Source organism: Limulus polyphemus, unplaced genomic scaffold, assembly GCF_000517525.1.
Source record: "Limulus polyphemus unplaced genomic scaffold, Limulus_polyphemus-2.1.2 Scaffold809, whole genome shotgun sequence".
Taxonomy (NCBI): domain Eukaryota; kingdom Metazoa; phylum Arthropoda; class Merostomata; order Xiphosura; family Limulidae; genus Limulus; species Limulus polyphemus.
The window spans coordinates 180,725-196,070 of NW_013666419.1; the positions used below are offsets into that span (position 1 = coordinate 180,725).

Sequence of the window (15,346 nt, forward strand, 5' to 3'; positions counted from 1 at the left end):
TTCCCTTCTTGTATTCAAACAGCATTACATGTCGATTGAGTGTCTTGTTGTGTGCCATCACTATATGGGATTAGAGTATACTAAACTTTACACATTATATAGGCTACACTAACATGACGTTTAGGCAGTTCAGTTAATTATTATACGTGATGTATGTTTTTTGGGGGGTGGTTAATGAAAGTGTTCCAATACGTGACATTAATTTCTTGACGACCTAATACATTTGAAAGTATTATTTCTCAACATAATAACTGTATGTATTACTAATTAGTCTTAAAAACAGTTTCTAATGACAACAGACAGGTGGGTCTGACAGATTTTCAATGCAATAGGTATGATATTACCTACTTATTACTATATTATACGTGAGGTACATCTTTTGGGGGTTGGTTAATGAAAGTGTTTCAATACGTGACATTAATTTCTTGATGATCTAATACTATAGACTGGCATAGTCCACATTAATACACGGAGGGGTGGTGGTTTCATTTAAGACTTGTGGCATGCACAAAAACTTTTTGGCACTGATGCGAGGTAGAAGCTTTTTGTTATGCAGAGAGGTGAGTATTTCTGAATTGCTTTATTTTCTTCATATTATTCATCAGAAGATCAAAGTATGAAAAATGTTTTTCTGAAAGTTAAGAAGTTATCTGACACCTTTCATAAAAATATCTTTGTTTATCATTTATTGTCAGTTTTTTATCAAAAAAATTTACACATCTCTGGCCACAAACACTTAAAATTACAAACAATTTTATTTATAAAGTTTATTTAGACTCCAATAAATAACTGTCTCTGGTGTAATATTTTCTACTTACTTGATTAGGTGAGCCAGCTCCACATTTTCTGTAGTGGTTAGCAAAGTGATGGCTACTACTGCCTTCCACTAAGGTAAAAATACAAAAAACAAAAACAAAAAATGCTCCTAACAAATTCAGTTTTTATACATTTTATAATTTGAAAACTAATGCAAAAGCCTTTAATGATATAAAAAAATTACTTGCACCTACCTTACATCCACTATACGATTAGATTTTGTTTTTTTGCTAACATTTCATGTAAAGCTCCTTAAATCATCCCTACTTTAGAAGGGATACACAAAAAGGAAGGCAGCTAGTCAACACCACCCACCACCAACTCTTGGACTACCCTTTTGCCATCACAATATATTGCTAAGATGTTCAGTGACAGGATTCGAACTGGTGCCACACATATTGTGAGTTGAGCACCGTAACCACCAGGTCATGCATGTGATTATGTTTTTACATGACAAGAACACTAACAGAAAATCACTTGTACCTACCTTACATCCACAATATCATTAGGTGTTTCAAAACAGCACAGCATACACAAGAAAAATTTAGACACGATAAAAATGCTAACAATGAATAAATTCAAAGTTATCTCCATGATACAAATGCTAACAATGAATAAAATCAAAGTTATCTCCATGATACAAATGCTATACCAGCATTATCTCCACAATACCAATGTTATACAAGTGTTATCTCCACAATATGATTAAGTTTTAGTAACAGCCAAGCAGAAAATGATTTATAAAAAAAAATATATATACTTTTCAATCTGGTGATGATTAGAACTTCTATTATCCAATGACAATAAAAGAAAACTAGTGATGTTCATGTAATCTCCTAAACTACACTTATGCTGTTGAACTATGGTTCAAACTTATACTTTTGAAATAGCCTTAAACATTATTATTCAAGGATATTTTTTATCATAAAATTAAAACCACATCAATGAAAATCCTAAAATGATCAACACTTGGATAAAAGTGATGGAATTATTTTTCTGAACACTTCTTATCAATTTATGGTTATTAAAAGTTTATATCCCTAAAAATATGACAGCTGTTAGCTAAATATTGTGATATGCAGACATACCATATGTTTTCTAGCTGCTTTAGGTATACAGCAATTTGTAAAACCTTTTTATTTATTAAATCATTAACCCTTTCGCAATGGGAACCCCTTTAAACCCTTTTCTTTGCAAGTCACTGTGTTACATTCAAAATTTAATTAACTCTCTATATGGGCTCCATGAATTTGACCGATCACGTGACCTCTTTGTACTCGTTTAAAGTCTTTACAGGTTTAATACTTCTAACTTTTAATATAATGTGTATATCTTCATAAAATTTGGCAGTCTTTCACATACAAAAAAAATCTTATTTTTTTAGTGAAGTACTTTTAATAAACTAAAATAGACATTTGTCCACTGATACTTCAAGACCATCTAGTTTTTAGTTCTACAGAGATTAATCCTGAGAAAAAAAACTGTGGAGTTAAACACACTCAAGTAGAATTGATTGTGATTCTGTCTGCACAAGTACACACACTGTGTTTTCTGTTTGTTTGTTACAATAAAGAATTTGTTCATTTATTTACATTTTTTTCAGCCTCATTATTTTGTACTTAAAGGAACTAAATCAAACACAGAGCACTCTCCTTATTTTGTGATTGAATCAGCTGTTACTTGCAGGTTTACCTATCTGATACCTGTTGGGAAATCAGTTTAACCTGAAAATACCACAAAATTAACATGCTGGTTTATCTAGTGTGGAAATACACAATTTTATCATTATAGTGCCAATCTTTTAATACCAACATTAATACATAAAATCAGATATGTTCTGCAACTTAGGAAATAGTTCTTTCCAGAATTCTAACTAAATAATTACATAGAAATGAAGACCATTCATTGGTAAACCTAGCATGTTTCTTGGTTTTAACCATTGATTAAAAAAATATTTTGAGATAATGAATAAATTCTTTTTTTAAATCTTTTAACACTAAAACTAATTTCTTGAAAAATTTATAAGTCTGGAAAGCTCTTACCAACTCAGTCATACTGACTTACCTTGTGTGGAAGGATACAATTTTATCATTGTAGTTTGAAAACTTTACAAGTCTGGAAAGTTCATGCCAAATCAGTCATACTGGCTTTCTTAGTGTGGAAATACTCAATTTTATCATTGTAGTTTGAAATATTTATAAGTCTGGAAAGTTTATGCTGAATGAGTCATTCTGAAACAATCTTTAATGCTGTCAAACAAACTTTAATAGTGATTTACTTAGTGTTGAAAGAAACAGCATTATCATAACCTCTATATGTAAAGTTATAAGTATCACAATACCTACTTTCCATTGGCCAACTTTCAAATTGTAGAGATTTTAGGCACTTCCTGTAGGTTGAAGCAAGAGGGTCTGTTTCACAGCTGAGAGAACACTGGTGAATAACAAGGTTTGGTGTTAAAACATACAATTCTATGAAAGTGAATTTTATGTATCATTCCCTAATGATTTGTAACTTGAAAGTAAACAACAAATCAATTATTAATGTTTTTTTTCTTGACAATTAATATGGAACACTTGATGTTCTCTTAGTAGCAACTTTCTGATTACCAAGGTTTAGAATTTTTTTAAACTGAGAACTATATGAAAATGGCAATGCCTTTTAAAATAATTTGTTTAAACATTATTTATGTTTGATATTACACACTTCAAACTTGAATGTCATATTTCTGTACCTACAACTTACCTCAGAAATAAGTGATTCAGTGGAGCCATTCTTTAATTCTGGCACCACACCATTAGCTATATGTCCATGCTTCTGCAGCTCCTCTGGAAAGATACATTTTCATGAAGCTGTTGCTGTCTCACTAATTAGCATAAGAGTTTTATTCACAATTCCAAATTAACTTTTGAAAAAGTTCTTTACTAATATTTGCTACAGATCAAATAGCCAAATCTGATTTACTAGCATGATTTTGTAGAAAAACAACAAAAACAACAAAAAAAAACCACCATAAGTAATTAATTGTATCTATTCTGGTACAAATAAAATTTGAAAATTTATTTGATCATTTAATATTTTTACAAACTAATTGTAAACTTACCAGAAATGAGGTCATAGAGGTTGGAGAACTCCCTTCAGAAAACAGAATGATTAAGTATTAACATTCAACACATTTTTACAGTAATAAACAGAGTACACACTCACACACAAAAACTGTGATTGTTGTTTTAACAGTCACAGTGCAGTATGTAGTTTCACAATTAACCCACCTGAGCAAAGTTTTGTATAACTCAACACAAACTAACCTGTGTTTAGTATATACAAAACTGTCATTTCACTAATGTACTTCAGCAAAGTTTTGTGTAACTCAACAAAAATTAACCTGTGTTTAGTATATACGAAACTGTCATTTCACTGATGTAGTTCAGCAAAGTTTTATTTCATACATACTAAACACAGGTTAGTTTGTGTTGAGTTACACAAAACTTTGCTGAACTACATCAGTGAAATGACAGTTTTCGTATATACTAAACACAGGTTAGTTTGTGTTGAGTTACACTTTTGTAATGAATCATAACATCAGTTACACATAATATTCCTCATCTGGGTTAATGAAATGACTGTTTCGTACATACTAAACACGAATTAGTTTGTAATAAGTTACACAAAACTGCTGAAGTACATTAGTGAAATGTCTGTTTCATACATACTAAACACAGGTTAGTTTCTAATGAGGTACACAAAACTTTGGTGAAGTACATTAGTGAAATGACTATTTTGTACACACTAAATAGGTTAGTTTGTAATGAGTTACACAAAACTTTGCTGAAGTACATTAGTGAAACGTTAGGAATGTATTAAACATAAGTTAGTTTGTATTGAGTTACACAGAACTTTGCTGAAGTACATTAATGAAGTGAAAATACCTGAACTGTTTTGGGTATTGCTGACCAAAAAAATTAGCTATACTATTCTGAAGTTAAAAACCTGAACAGATTGTAAAGAAATTTTGTAAGAAAATAAAAACCTTTATGGAATAATTGTTTTATTTTCTTAAATATAAAAAGTGCTTCTACTCATCCTTTTTTTTCAACCTTCTCAAATCAACCATTTTGATTACTAACTGTTAACATTTTATATAAAGGATAACACTAGGTATAATATATAGCATCTAATTAATTACAAGTGATATCAAAAACCAATCCCAATATCTAAAATTTGAAGAATACTCAGAAATGGAATTTTATAAGTTTTATAGAACATTATTTAGTTTTTTAATAAGTTACATCTCACATAAAACTCTACTGTTCTCCAAGTCGCTCCAATTTACAGCAAGGATACAATACAAATTAAAGAATGAAAGGGCAAAAAAAATGCTTAAAATAATCCACAAATAGCTGAGAATATTTAACCCTTTCTGGACTGGAAAAAGCCTTTCAAATGTCAATAAATATTTTACAATAAATAATTTGTAATTTATAATATTTATTTAGTGTAACTTGCAAAGAAAAATGCAAAGAATGTTCAAACTTACTTACTGAAGGTTATGCACTTATAGATTATTAAAAGTATTTTTTGCCCATCTCAAAACACAGGTTTTATAAAACTATCATCTCTTGAGAATACAACTAACCAAGTCTTGTTTCTCTCTTGATTTGGCTCCTCTGTCTTATGATTTATCCATTTACATCAAAGGGGTAGAACAACTACTAATGAATCAGAACAGCTTTGAAAATATTCAAAGTATAAATACAATTGGATGAAACAGATTATAAACTATTTATGTTAATGTAAAGTTGAATAAAATGGTGTGAGAAGTATTGTATGGTTTTGAGAGAAAGTGATTAGATGTAACTCCTGTAGAGAACAACAATATAATTTTTAGTTCGACGTTCAGAAGACTTCTGAACAAAGCACAGATTTGAGAATTTTGTAATAGTATCTTCAGACATTCTTTTGATTCTTTAAATCACACTCATTTTAATGTTAGTTGTTTGAAAATTATGGCTATTTTCTTCTATGAGAAGACATTAAGCCTTATTAGATCTAGAGGGTACATATGCGACAGCAAAATATTCCAGTGTCTCGAGTTAGTATTTACTGAATATTATTGTTAAGTTTATTATATTGAAACAAGACACAAAGGAAATAATTTATAATTTATTGAAAACAAAGTATATTTATTATATGCAGAGGCATCATTAGGGACTGGCACATGGGCCCTGTGTCCCGATTCTATTTGACAGTGCCCTGAATGCCCAGTTGGTGTTTTGAAAAATCAGAATAGAAAACCATGATCAATATCATAGTAAAACACCAAATATTCCAGTGCCTATGGGCCTGAGCCCAAAATCTTTTAAGCACCTAAAAAAACTTCTGATTATATATAAAATTATCCTGACCAAGAATATTGTTACTTAGCCTGACCTAACACCAATTTGACAGGTCAGTTCTTATATGACCAATAACCATTTGTCAATTTATGTGGTGTTTTTACAATTTATAGCCAGAAGTGGTGACCATTGCAGTTGGTAAGATACGTTAATAAAAATCATTATGTGGTGTTTTTACAAGTTATAGCCAGAAGTAGTGACCACTACAGTTGGTAAGATATGTTAATAAAAATCATTATGTGGTGTTTTTACAAGTTATAGCCAGAAGTAGTGACTTCTACAGTTGGTAAGATATGTTAATAAAAATCATTATGTGGTGTTTTTACAAGTTATAGCCAGAAGTAGTGACTTCTACAGTTGGTAAGATATGTTAATAAAAATCATTATGTGGTGTCCACTGCAGTTGGTAAGATAATATGTTAATAAAAAAAAGTCTTATACAACAAAATTTTGTACATTTCATGAAAATGATAGAAAAACTCCATTAAATTATATTGCTTTTTTCAAGTTTTTTATTTTTAGTAAATTTGTCCTAAATTTCATGTAACTTGGTTTAATATTTCCACTTTGAGAAGGAAAAAAATCAACAAATATCAGTGACACTTTTCCTAGTTCAGAAAGGGTTAATAAAAATCAAAGGATATCAGTGACCCTTTTCCTAGTTCAGAAAGGGTTAATAAAAATCAAAGGATATCAGTGACCCTTTTCCTAGTTTAGAAAGGGTTAACAAAAATCAACGGATATCAGTGACACTTTTCCTAGTTCAGAAAGGGTTAATAAAAATCAAAGGATATCAGTGACCCTTTTCCTAGTTTAGAAAGGGTTAACAAAATCAACGGATATCAGTGACACTTTTCCTAGTTCAGAAAGGGTTAATAAAAATCAACGGATATCAGCGACACTTTTCCTAGTTCAGAAAGGGTTGACAAAAATCAACGGATATCAGTGACACTTTTCCTAGTTCAGAAAGGGTTAATAAAAATCAAAGGATATCAGTGACACTTTTCCTAGTTCAGAAAGGGTTAATAAAGAGCATAAGGATATTTCTGCTTAAGTTATTTACACTGTGATTTGAGAAAAATATTTCTCACTTTGCTAACTTTTCTTCAGAATTGCCTCCCACAGCTTTCCTTTTTTCTGCTGAACCTGATCCACAAATTGAGTCCTCACTGCTTTCCTCTTCACTGCTTATGGGCATGCCAGGTATGCACCCATTAGCAGCAACTTTACCCACATGACGTAAAATGCAAGAGGCCTAGAAACAAAATAATAATAATAAGGCTTAGATTTACTATGATTCCCATCATTAACATTTAATATTTTTAAGGTCAGAATAGAAATTACAGCAGTCACACTTCATAACACACTTACATTTATTCTGGACACAATTCATCGTACACTGCCAAGTTTGCTGTTCGCACTTCTTAACATGCTCCTAAAGTTTTATCAACACATATCCTTAATACAACTCTAGGTTTTTACACGTCTTTATACACTTCTTGTTCTTTCGTTTTCTTCGTATAAAGCTATATATATTATATATTTCTTATCAACATCAAAGTTAATATTTCTAATATTGTCAATATATATACTGTATGAATGCAGTGGCATTTCTCTTCATAAACTACAGTACTTTAAAAAGTTAACACTCATCTAAATATTATATATATATATATTCAAAATATATCCCCACAAATAGAGAAGATTCTACTTACTTGTTGTGCTAATCTACCTAGGAACTGGTGGATACTCTGTTTTTGGTTAGGGAGAGGTCCAAATAAGGGTACTAAAGTTGGCTGTTGGGCTGAAAAAGTCATTATACATTCACAGATTGAACAATACATGTTAACAACCCTACAAGCTATAAATCAGTTAACTTGGGTTCAATTTATGGTATAGAAAGTGTCATCAAACACTCAAAAATTAAATACTGCTATGTCACTGACAACTGTCTGTAAACTTAGTTGGGTCAATAAATACCTGGCTGAGATCTATACATAGAAGATTTAGTCTTGCACATGTTAGGCTCAGGGTCACCAAGAAGAGGGGGGGGCATCGTGGTCAAAAGGGCTCCCCAAAATACAAATTACTGTTCACTAAAAACTGGAAAACAAAAGTGAGCCAGAAAAAAAAATCAATGAAAAACAAAGAATATAAGTTATACAAGATAGGGCACCCTAAAACATGACATTTTTTTAAAACTGTCTTCATAATTGGCATTCGGTGAAGTGCTAACTGGTGAGTACTTTTCCCTTGAATTTTATAAGTTTTGTTTTCACATGAAAAAAAAATCACTCCAACAAGTTGATTAGAATTACTGAACACATTATTTATAAAGCTGAATAATAAAATACCTATCTATATATATGTGTACCCTGTAGAGGGAAGGGGAGGATGTAAAGTTTGTTCTAAGCCCCTGCTAACCTCTGGACAGCTCTGATTAGGCTTGGATCTATCCATATTACACCCATAAGAATTAGGGTACAGATATAAGGTTCACATTTCTAAAAATACTGGATGAATTTAAGCATGTAAGAGTTAAGACTACAGATATAAGAGTCATATAAGGTTTAGATCTATATGAACTGAAAGGTTTATATGCATAAGAGAGTAATCTGATCCTTTTTTGAGTAATGAATTTTGAAAAATATGACTGAAAAATCATGCATATTCCTTATGTCCTTTAATAGTGACAATCAAATGCAAGTTAATAAAACTAAATCTATCAGTAAGTACAATACTACTTTGAGAGAGGAATCTTGCTTTTTCATATTCATATTTAAGGCTAACATTTCTTGGCATGAACATCAAACTTCAACAATATCCATGTACTTGAAAGTAAAGTCTGTTATAGATTTAATATAACAAATAATGTTACTTCACATATTTTGTCTTGTTATTGTTGAGTAAGTTTTCAAAGACCAAACTGGTTATTGGGAGTTTTTCTTTCTTACTAATCCTCACAGAATTTTCCAAGATGAGTCACAAGAATTTCTGTACAAAAGAGATTAAGCAGAGTACCTTTTCACTGCTCTTCTCTTACAGACTCATCTACCTGTCTGGATGTTTTTTACTGAGCTAAAGTTGCATTTCATAAAATCAGTTGCAGTTACGTAGCAATATTTGTACATAACTGAAAAAAAAAAAAGAGTAAAATAGAGGAATAATGGACAGTAAATATTTTGTAAAAGAAAAAAGCCTCAAGGCAAAATCTAGACTACAATTTAAACTTTCTGTTTCTCTAATCTACTTAATATGGGGCTGTCAAGTATTGTTGTATTTTCCCGCCATGTTGCTGTTAGCTATGTTAATCAAGGTTTGAGATTTGATGGCACATAGTACTTATTGTAATTTCATGTTTCTTAATTTTATACATCTTAAATTAACAAAATCATACCCTTCTTACAACAAACACAAAGATCTGAGTCTTTACAGATTGATGTTTAAAAAACAAATGGTTGAAGAAGAATTTAAACACTGGTAATGACTGATACATGCTCGAAAGGATATTCCAAAATTAAGCAATGGACATTCAACTATATGATTGTTATTTCCAGCTGCTGATCTCAACTCAGGTTAATCAATTAATAAAAAAGTACATTTAACCATTTCTTTGTGACTCTCATGACCTTTTCCAGTGTCACATTCAAAATTTTATTAACTCTCTTGCTATGGAGTTGGTACATTACACTGACCTCATGACCCCAAAGTAACCATCAGAGTTTCTGTATCATAACTTCTAACATTTTTTGTGTATCTTCAATAAATTTGGCAAGCTTTCAGTAAACATTACAAGGCTTTTGTAGACAAAAAGAAATCAGAATTTTTAATTAAGTATTTTTCTTAAAATTTTGTCCATGAATATATGGAGTCAGTGTGTTGACTGCTCCAAGTGCAAAGTGATTTTTCATGTTATGTTTAAAAATACTTTTTCCATCAGAAAATTTGCAAATTATATTTGCATAATCTCTAAAACCTCCTAAATAAATATCAAATGTTTTTTTTCAAAAAACCTTACATTTTATCTGCTGTTTTCTCAAGCCAAACTCTATACAGGGTCAGTTAATTCAACCAACCATGTAACTACCATACAAAATTAAGAAATAAATCTAAATTACCCCTTTTTTCTTTTTAGAATGACTGCAAATAGTAACAGGAAATCACAATTGATTAAAGTAGATTAAAGCTACTAAAATTATACATCTGTTTATACTTAATTATATTCTTTTATTGCCCTTTGAACCATGTCTAACTAAGAATCCCAACACACACGTGGCAAATTGCTTGGCAAACATTGCTCACTTTACTGTATTGATTTACATAATGCACAAGCTGCCCACAAGCATACCTCATGAAGAAGTTTTATTATGATTTTCCATTATCATACCTAATCTAACCTAATAAGTTCCTAATTTTTACATTTGAGTTACTATTATAATAATAGATAAAGAAAACACATGAAAAACAAGAAATATAGTACTTACCTTGGTCATGATGTTATTTAAAAATGAAACTTAAGCATACTTTTTATGCTAATAGTACTAATACACAAAATAATTATTTAATTAAATAATGCACCTAAGAAAACAGAATAATAACACACACAAAGCCCCATAAATATCAATTTTTTTCTGGCTTTAGCTATGTGATAAGAGCCATTAAAAAATCAGCTAAGCTTGTTGAAATGATTTCCGTGAGAACAAATTTGAAACTGAACCAGAAAACGATGTAATATAAAACATCATTTGATAGATTAAAACTTTGGGCTTCTGTTGGTTATAAGTAATATAGTATAAAACATCAGAGAGAGAGAGTTATTGGCAATTTGTGCAAGAGAGGATGTGACAGGTGAGCATTGTAAGTGGGTATGATTTTCTAGTTTATGGTTCCACAAAAAATAATATTGAAGGCTATAAAAATTATGCTTTGGCTGAGTAACAGCTATATTATAATGAGTAATTTACATTAAATTTTGTACTTCTCGGTGGAGTAATAAATAAATTACACAAGAAGGAAGACCTAGAAAGCAAATACCACAATTTGCACACTATGGAGAGATTGAGGATTTTTAAAAATATTTCCTAATAAAATTAAGAACTTAAAACTTATATAATATTAAAATTTGGTTTATTAACTATGTAGTTTAATTACATTTTAAATTTAATTTTCTAAAATGTCATGACATGCACACTTTGAAGTGCCTGTAGCAAAAGGGTTAAATAAGTTTATCAATGTATGTCAATAAATCTGGCACGAAAACATAGTTTATAATCAATTTTTTTTTTTTTGTACTTCTTATTAAAAATCAGATAATAAATCTCAAACTTTCATTTCTTCTGCATCATGTGATGCATCTGAGTTCTCCACTTTAGAATTCTACAACTTCTAATGCAGACTGGTGCAGTTTCCAAACAATTAGAAACATTAACTATGCAAGTAAGAATGTAAAATTTCAACCTCCTACCTTCTTTACTTGCTGGGATATCAATAAATTTGTCAAAACTACCACAGAAGCCTCTATGCCCCTCTATCTGACTTTTGAGATTGTTTGCTAATCAACTTTGCATGGTTGACAGACATATCTATAACCTTTATAAACATTACAACTCTGCATTCAGGTTCTCTGCCATTATCCGTTAGTCAACGAGAATTGTTTGGTTTATGTTGATCAGATTTGGTGCTATGAACAGTAATGGATGTTTTTAACCTATTTATAACTTACTTAGAAAGCCAGATAAATTATAGTAATTTTGAGACATTCTATTCTAGCACCCAACATATTCTTGGGTCCTAAAATGCATATTTGATAGCTACATCATTTTTTATACACCCAAATTTGTGACACTAAATCATTTTGTAAGGTATATTTTTTACTTGCTGTTATATGTTCTTTAACAAAAGTAATTAAAAGTAAAAAGTTTCTTGAGCACCAGTGCAAAATACGACACTAATAGGCTTCTGCTGTGATTTATCACTTTTATGCAAGGATTACTCTTAAAATGGTACAAACTACAGCAATAAAATCATAAAAATTAAAATAAATGTGAAGAAGGTTAACAGTTAAAACTGTTAAAATAAATGCTTTGGAACTTTCTGATCAACACTGGAGAGGAATAAATGGTATTATCAATTTCATTTTATATTTTTCAACTTTTCATTACACTGTACATTGAAGATTTTGCTACAGTTAGTGTTAGAGTAGAGAAAATAAAAGATAAAATATATAAAGTTTTACCAAAAAACAACAAAAACTTTTGATATTCATTTAGCAGATTCTAGAGATTTTGCAACTGAAATATAAAAACTGTATGATGAAAAGAAGTACTTACATTCTTAGCACAAAAATCACCCTTTGCTCAGATGGATTCAGTAAAGGTTTCAGAAACTCGCAACCAAATCTTTAGTAAAAGCACTTTATTTAAAAAAATCTGATTTTGTGTACAATAAAATTGTAATGTTTACTAAAAGTTTGCCAAATACTGTGAAGATACACTTAGTAACTTCATTTATAGTATGTACAGTTTCAAAATTCCAAGGATGGCCAAATTGGAAAACTTTTACCTTGGAGGCAATATGGGCAAGCTTCCAGAAATGGAAATATTTAGGTCTAGAGATTTTTCCCTGCCTTTATTCTCAAAAGTAAATACCATGAAACAAGAAAAACAAAATACAGACATACCTATTTCCTTGAGTAACTGTATTATTGCTTTGTATATCTAAAGGAATAAAAGTTAAATCAGACAAGAGAGAGAGAATGACCAGAGAGACAATACATACATAACAAAGACAATCAGAATAAGGACAGAAAATTTTCACAATATTATCAAGAAACCTTAGTTCATCACATTGTACTGCCATTTAAAAAATAAAACAAATTTGTATAGAATGCTTTTTTTTTCTTTGTTGAAAATTTTCTGCTAATAAGTGAAAAAATCCCATACAAATATAAAAGTATATTTTGAAGAGTAATGAATAATGACTAGTCCTAAAAGAACATTTTGTTGAATGACCAGTAATGACTGATCCTAATAGAATATTTTATTGAATAAAGAATACTGATTGGTCACAGTGGAATATTTTGTTGGATAAAGAATATTGACTGGTTCTATTGGTATACTTTGTTGAATAAGGAGTACTGATTGGTCTTAACAGAATATTTTATTGAATAAAGAATACTGATTGGTCACAGTGGAATATTTTGTTGAATAAAGAATACTGATTGGTCACAGTGGAATATTTTGTTGAATAATGAATACTGTCTACTCCTTTACATGTGCAAGTAAATAATGAGACCAGATTAACAAATCTTCTATACATATATACACATTTGGTTAGTAACAAACTTGCCTGAAGTTAAATCTTTCCTGCCTACCGGCACTACAAGGCCACTTTTCATCTACTCTAAACTGTTACTAAGCCAGTAGTTATACAGATCTTTTCAAAATGGAAGGGCTATTATTATCATACAGTGTTTACAATACAAAACATTCATTCCAAAAATTAATGAACTTAAATAAATAGATAAGACTGGCAACATCACAAAGTTGCAGAACAATCAAATGATGATCTGAATTTCTTGATCAGCTTTTAAGTAAACCACTACACTAGTTTATTAGGCTGTTAAATATCCCCTTCACAAAAGTTTTCTCTCATGTAAAAGTTCCCAAATGTAATCAGTGTGTTTTAAATCTATCATTTGCTATTTTAAGCTGTTATATTTAAATAACTAAACTAAACAATATTTATAACCTGTTCCTATTCACTTTAGAAAAACAAAAATAATTAGCATATTGACCAACAGATGATTCTACTGTAACAATGACTCAAGTTATTTGTAAATTTAATATAACTTTACCACTACTTCTTCAGTTCTAGATATTAACTATGAATTATTTTATAGTTTATGATTCAGCTGCTGCCCTATGAAAAGTACTGAGAAAGACTGTGGTAGAAGATGGGATACAGTCATTCTAAACATCTCCATGAAAATGGCAGCAGCATAGAAGGTGAAACATAGGATATATACTAGTTAGTAATAAGTATCTGGTATTAAAAAAACTAATATGTAGTTCGACTTAGGCAATGACCACCACAGCCCTACCATAACAACTTAAATTCTAAACTTGTTTCTGCATCCAGAGAAAAAGCTATTAATCTAACTGGCCACAAGCAGCAACAGTTGTGAGAAGAAACTTGAATTCATATTTCAATCTAACACATCATTGGCTAATTTTCAAACTTGCTGCTGATTGGCTAAAAGCAGATGCAGTTGTAAGAAAACTATCAAGTTAGCATTATCTAGATAGGTAATAAATATATACATATTAAACCTGTCTTCACTATTAATTAGAGGGGAAAAACTATAATATGGGAAAAGAAAACTAACTGTGACTTTGTTTATGATTCAAAACCAGTTATTACTGAAAGTTGTAACAAAGTGCTGAAAAATCCCAGTCTCTGAGTTATACACTAAACTTAAACTGCTACTTATACAGGTGTACAATATAGAAGTACACTAAAACTGAAATACTTACCCCCGTGTGTCTTGAAATCTCCACAAATGATTCTTGTTCAAGATATTGCTGAGAATGAAAAACATGCCAATGTCTGACAGGAAACTCTTTCATTTATACACAAACTAAACTGTTTAGTTCGAAAAGTTAAGTTTCTAGTAACTTGTGATAGAAAGAACAAGTATTTTTTATGTTCATTATTTCAGTTAATAAAACAGATTCTAAAAGAAACCATGATAAAAGGAATTTATTAAGAATCTAAAACTGATAGACAGATTGAAAATGCTAACACTACTCAACAAAAAACCATCATAAACATTTCAGAACTAAATAAAATAAATCTGTTAGATAGACAGCTAGTGACATCTGTTGTTTATAAGTATATTCTTTGTCATGTTTCATTAAGCAGTAGTTAAATCAGGATTTTGAAGGAGGTGGAACTTCCTATTGCAATTCTTTGACATAAAGCAGGATTCTGTTCCACCCCAATTTAACCCCGGGTTGTATCAGTCTCGGGAGCAAACGACTGGTGTTTCGTGTATTTTGCAACTAATGACCTGCGGCACTTCTCTTGTTGAAATTAAAAGGCCATATTTCTTGTACCATTTTTATCTTTTAATT

General features: G+C 30.4%; 1 protein-coding gene across 2 annotated transcripts in view; it reads right to left on the bottom strand.

Annotated features, from left to right (window-relative positions):
* LOC106460649 overlaps positions 1-15,346 on the bottom strand; it is a 97,131-nt gene that overhangs the window by 35,331 nt on the left and 46,454 nt on the right. For both annotated transcript variants that reach the window (XM_022387421.1, XM_013920377.2), the window contains 8 exons: positions 14,747-14,794; positions 12,892-12,928; positions 7,928-8,016; positions 7,304-7,467; positions 3,920-3,951; positions 3,562-3,644; positions 3,162-3,249; positions 819-886 (listed from right to left, as the gene is read on the bottom strand). In XM_022387421.1, coding sequence (XP_022243129.1) covers positions 819-886; positions 3,162-3,249; positions 3,562-3,644; positions 3,920-3,951; positions 7,304-7,467; positions 7,928-8,016; positions 12,892-12,928; positions 14,747-14,794 — 609 coding nt within the window. The remainder of the gene's footprint in view (positions 1-818; positions 887-3,161; positions 3,250-3,561; positions 3,645-3,919; positions 3,952-7,303; positions 7,468-7,927; positions 8,017-12,891; positions 12,929-14,746; positions 14,795-15,346) is intronic.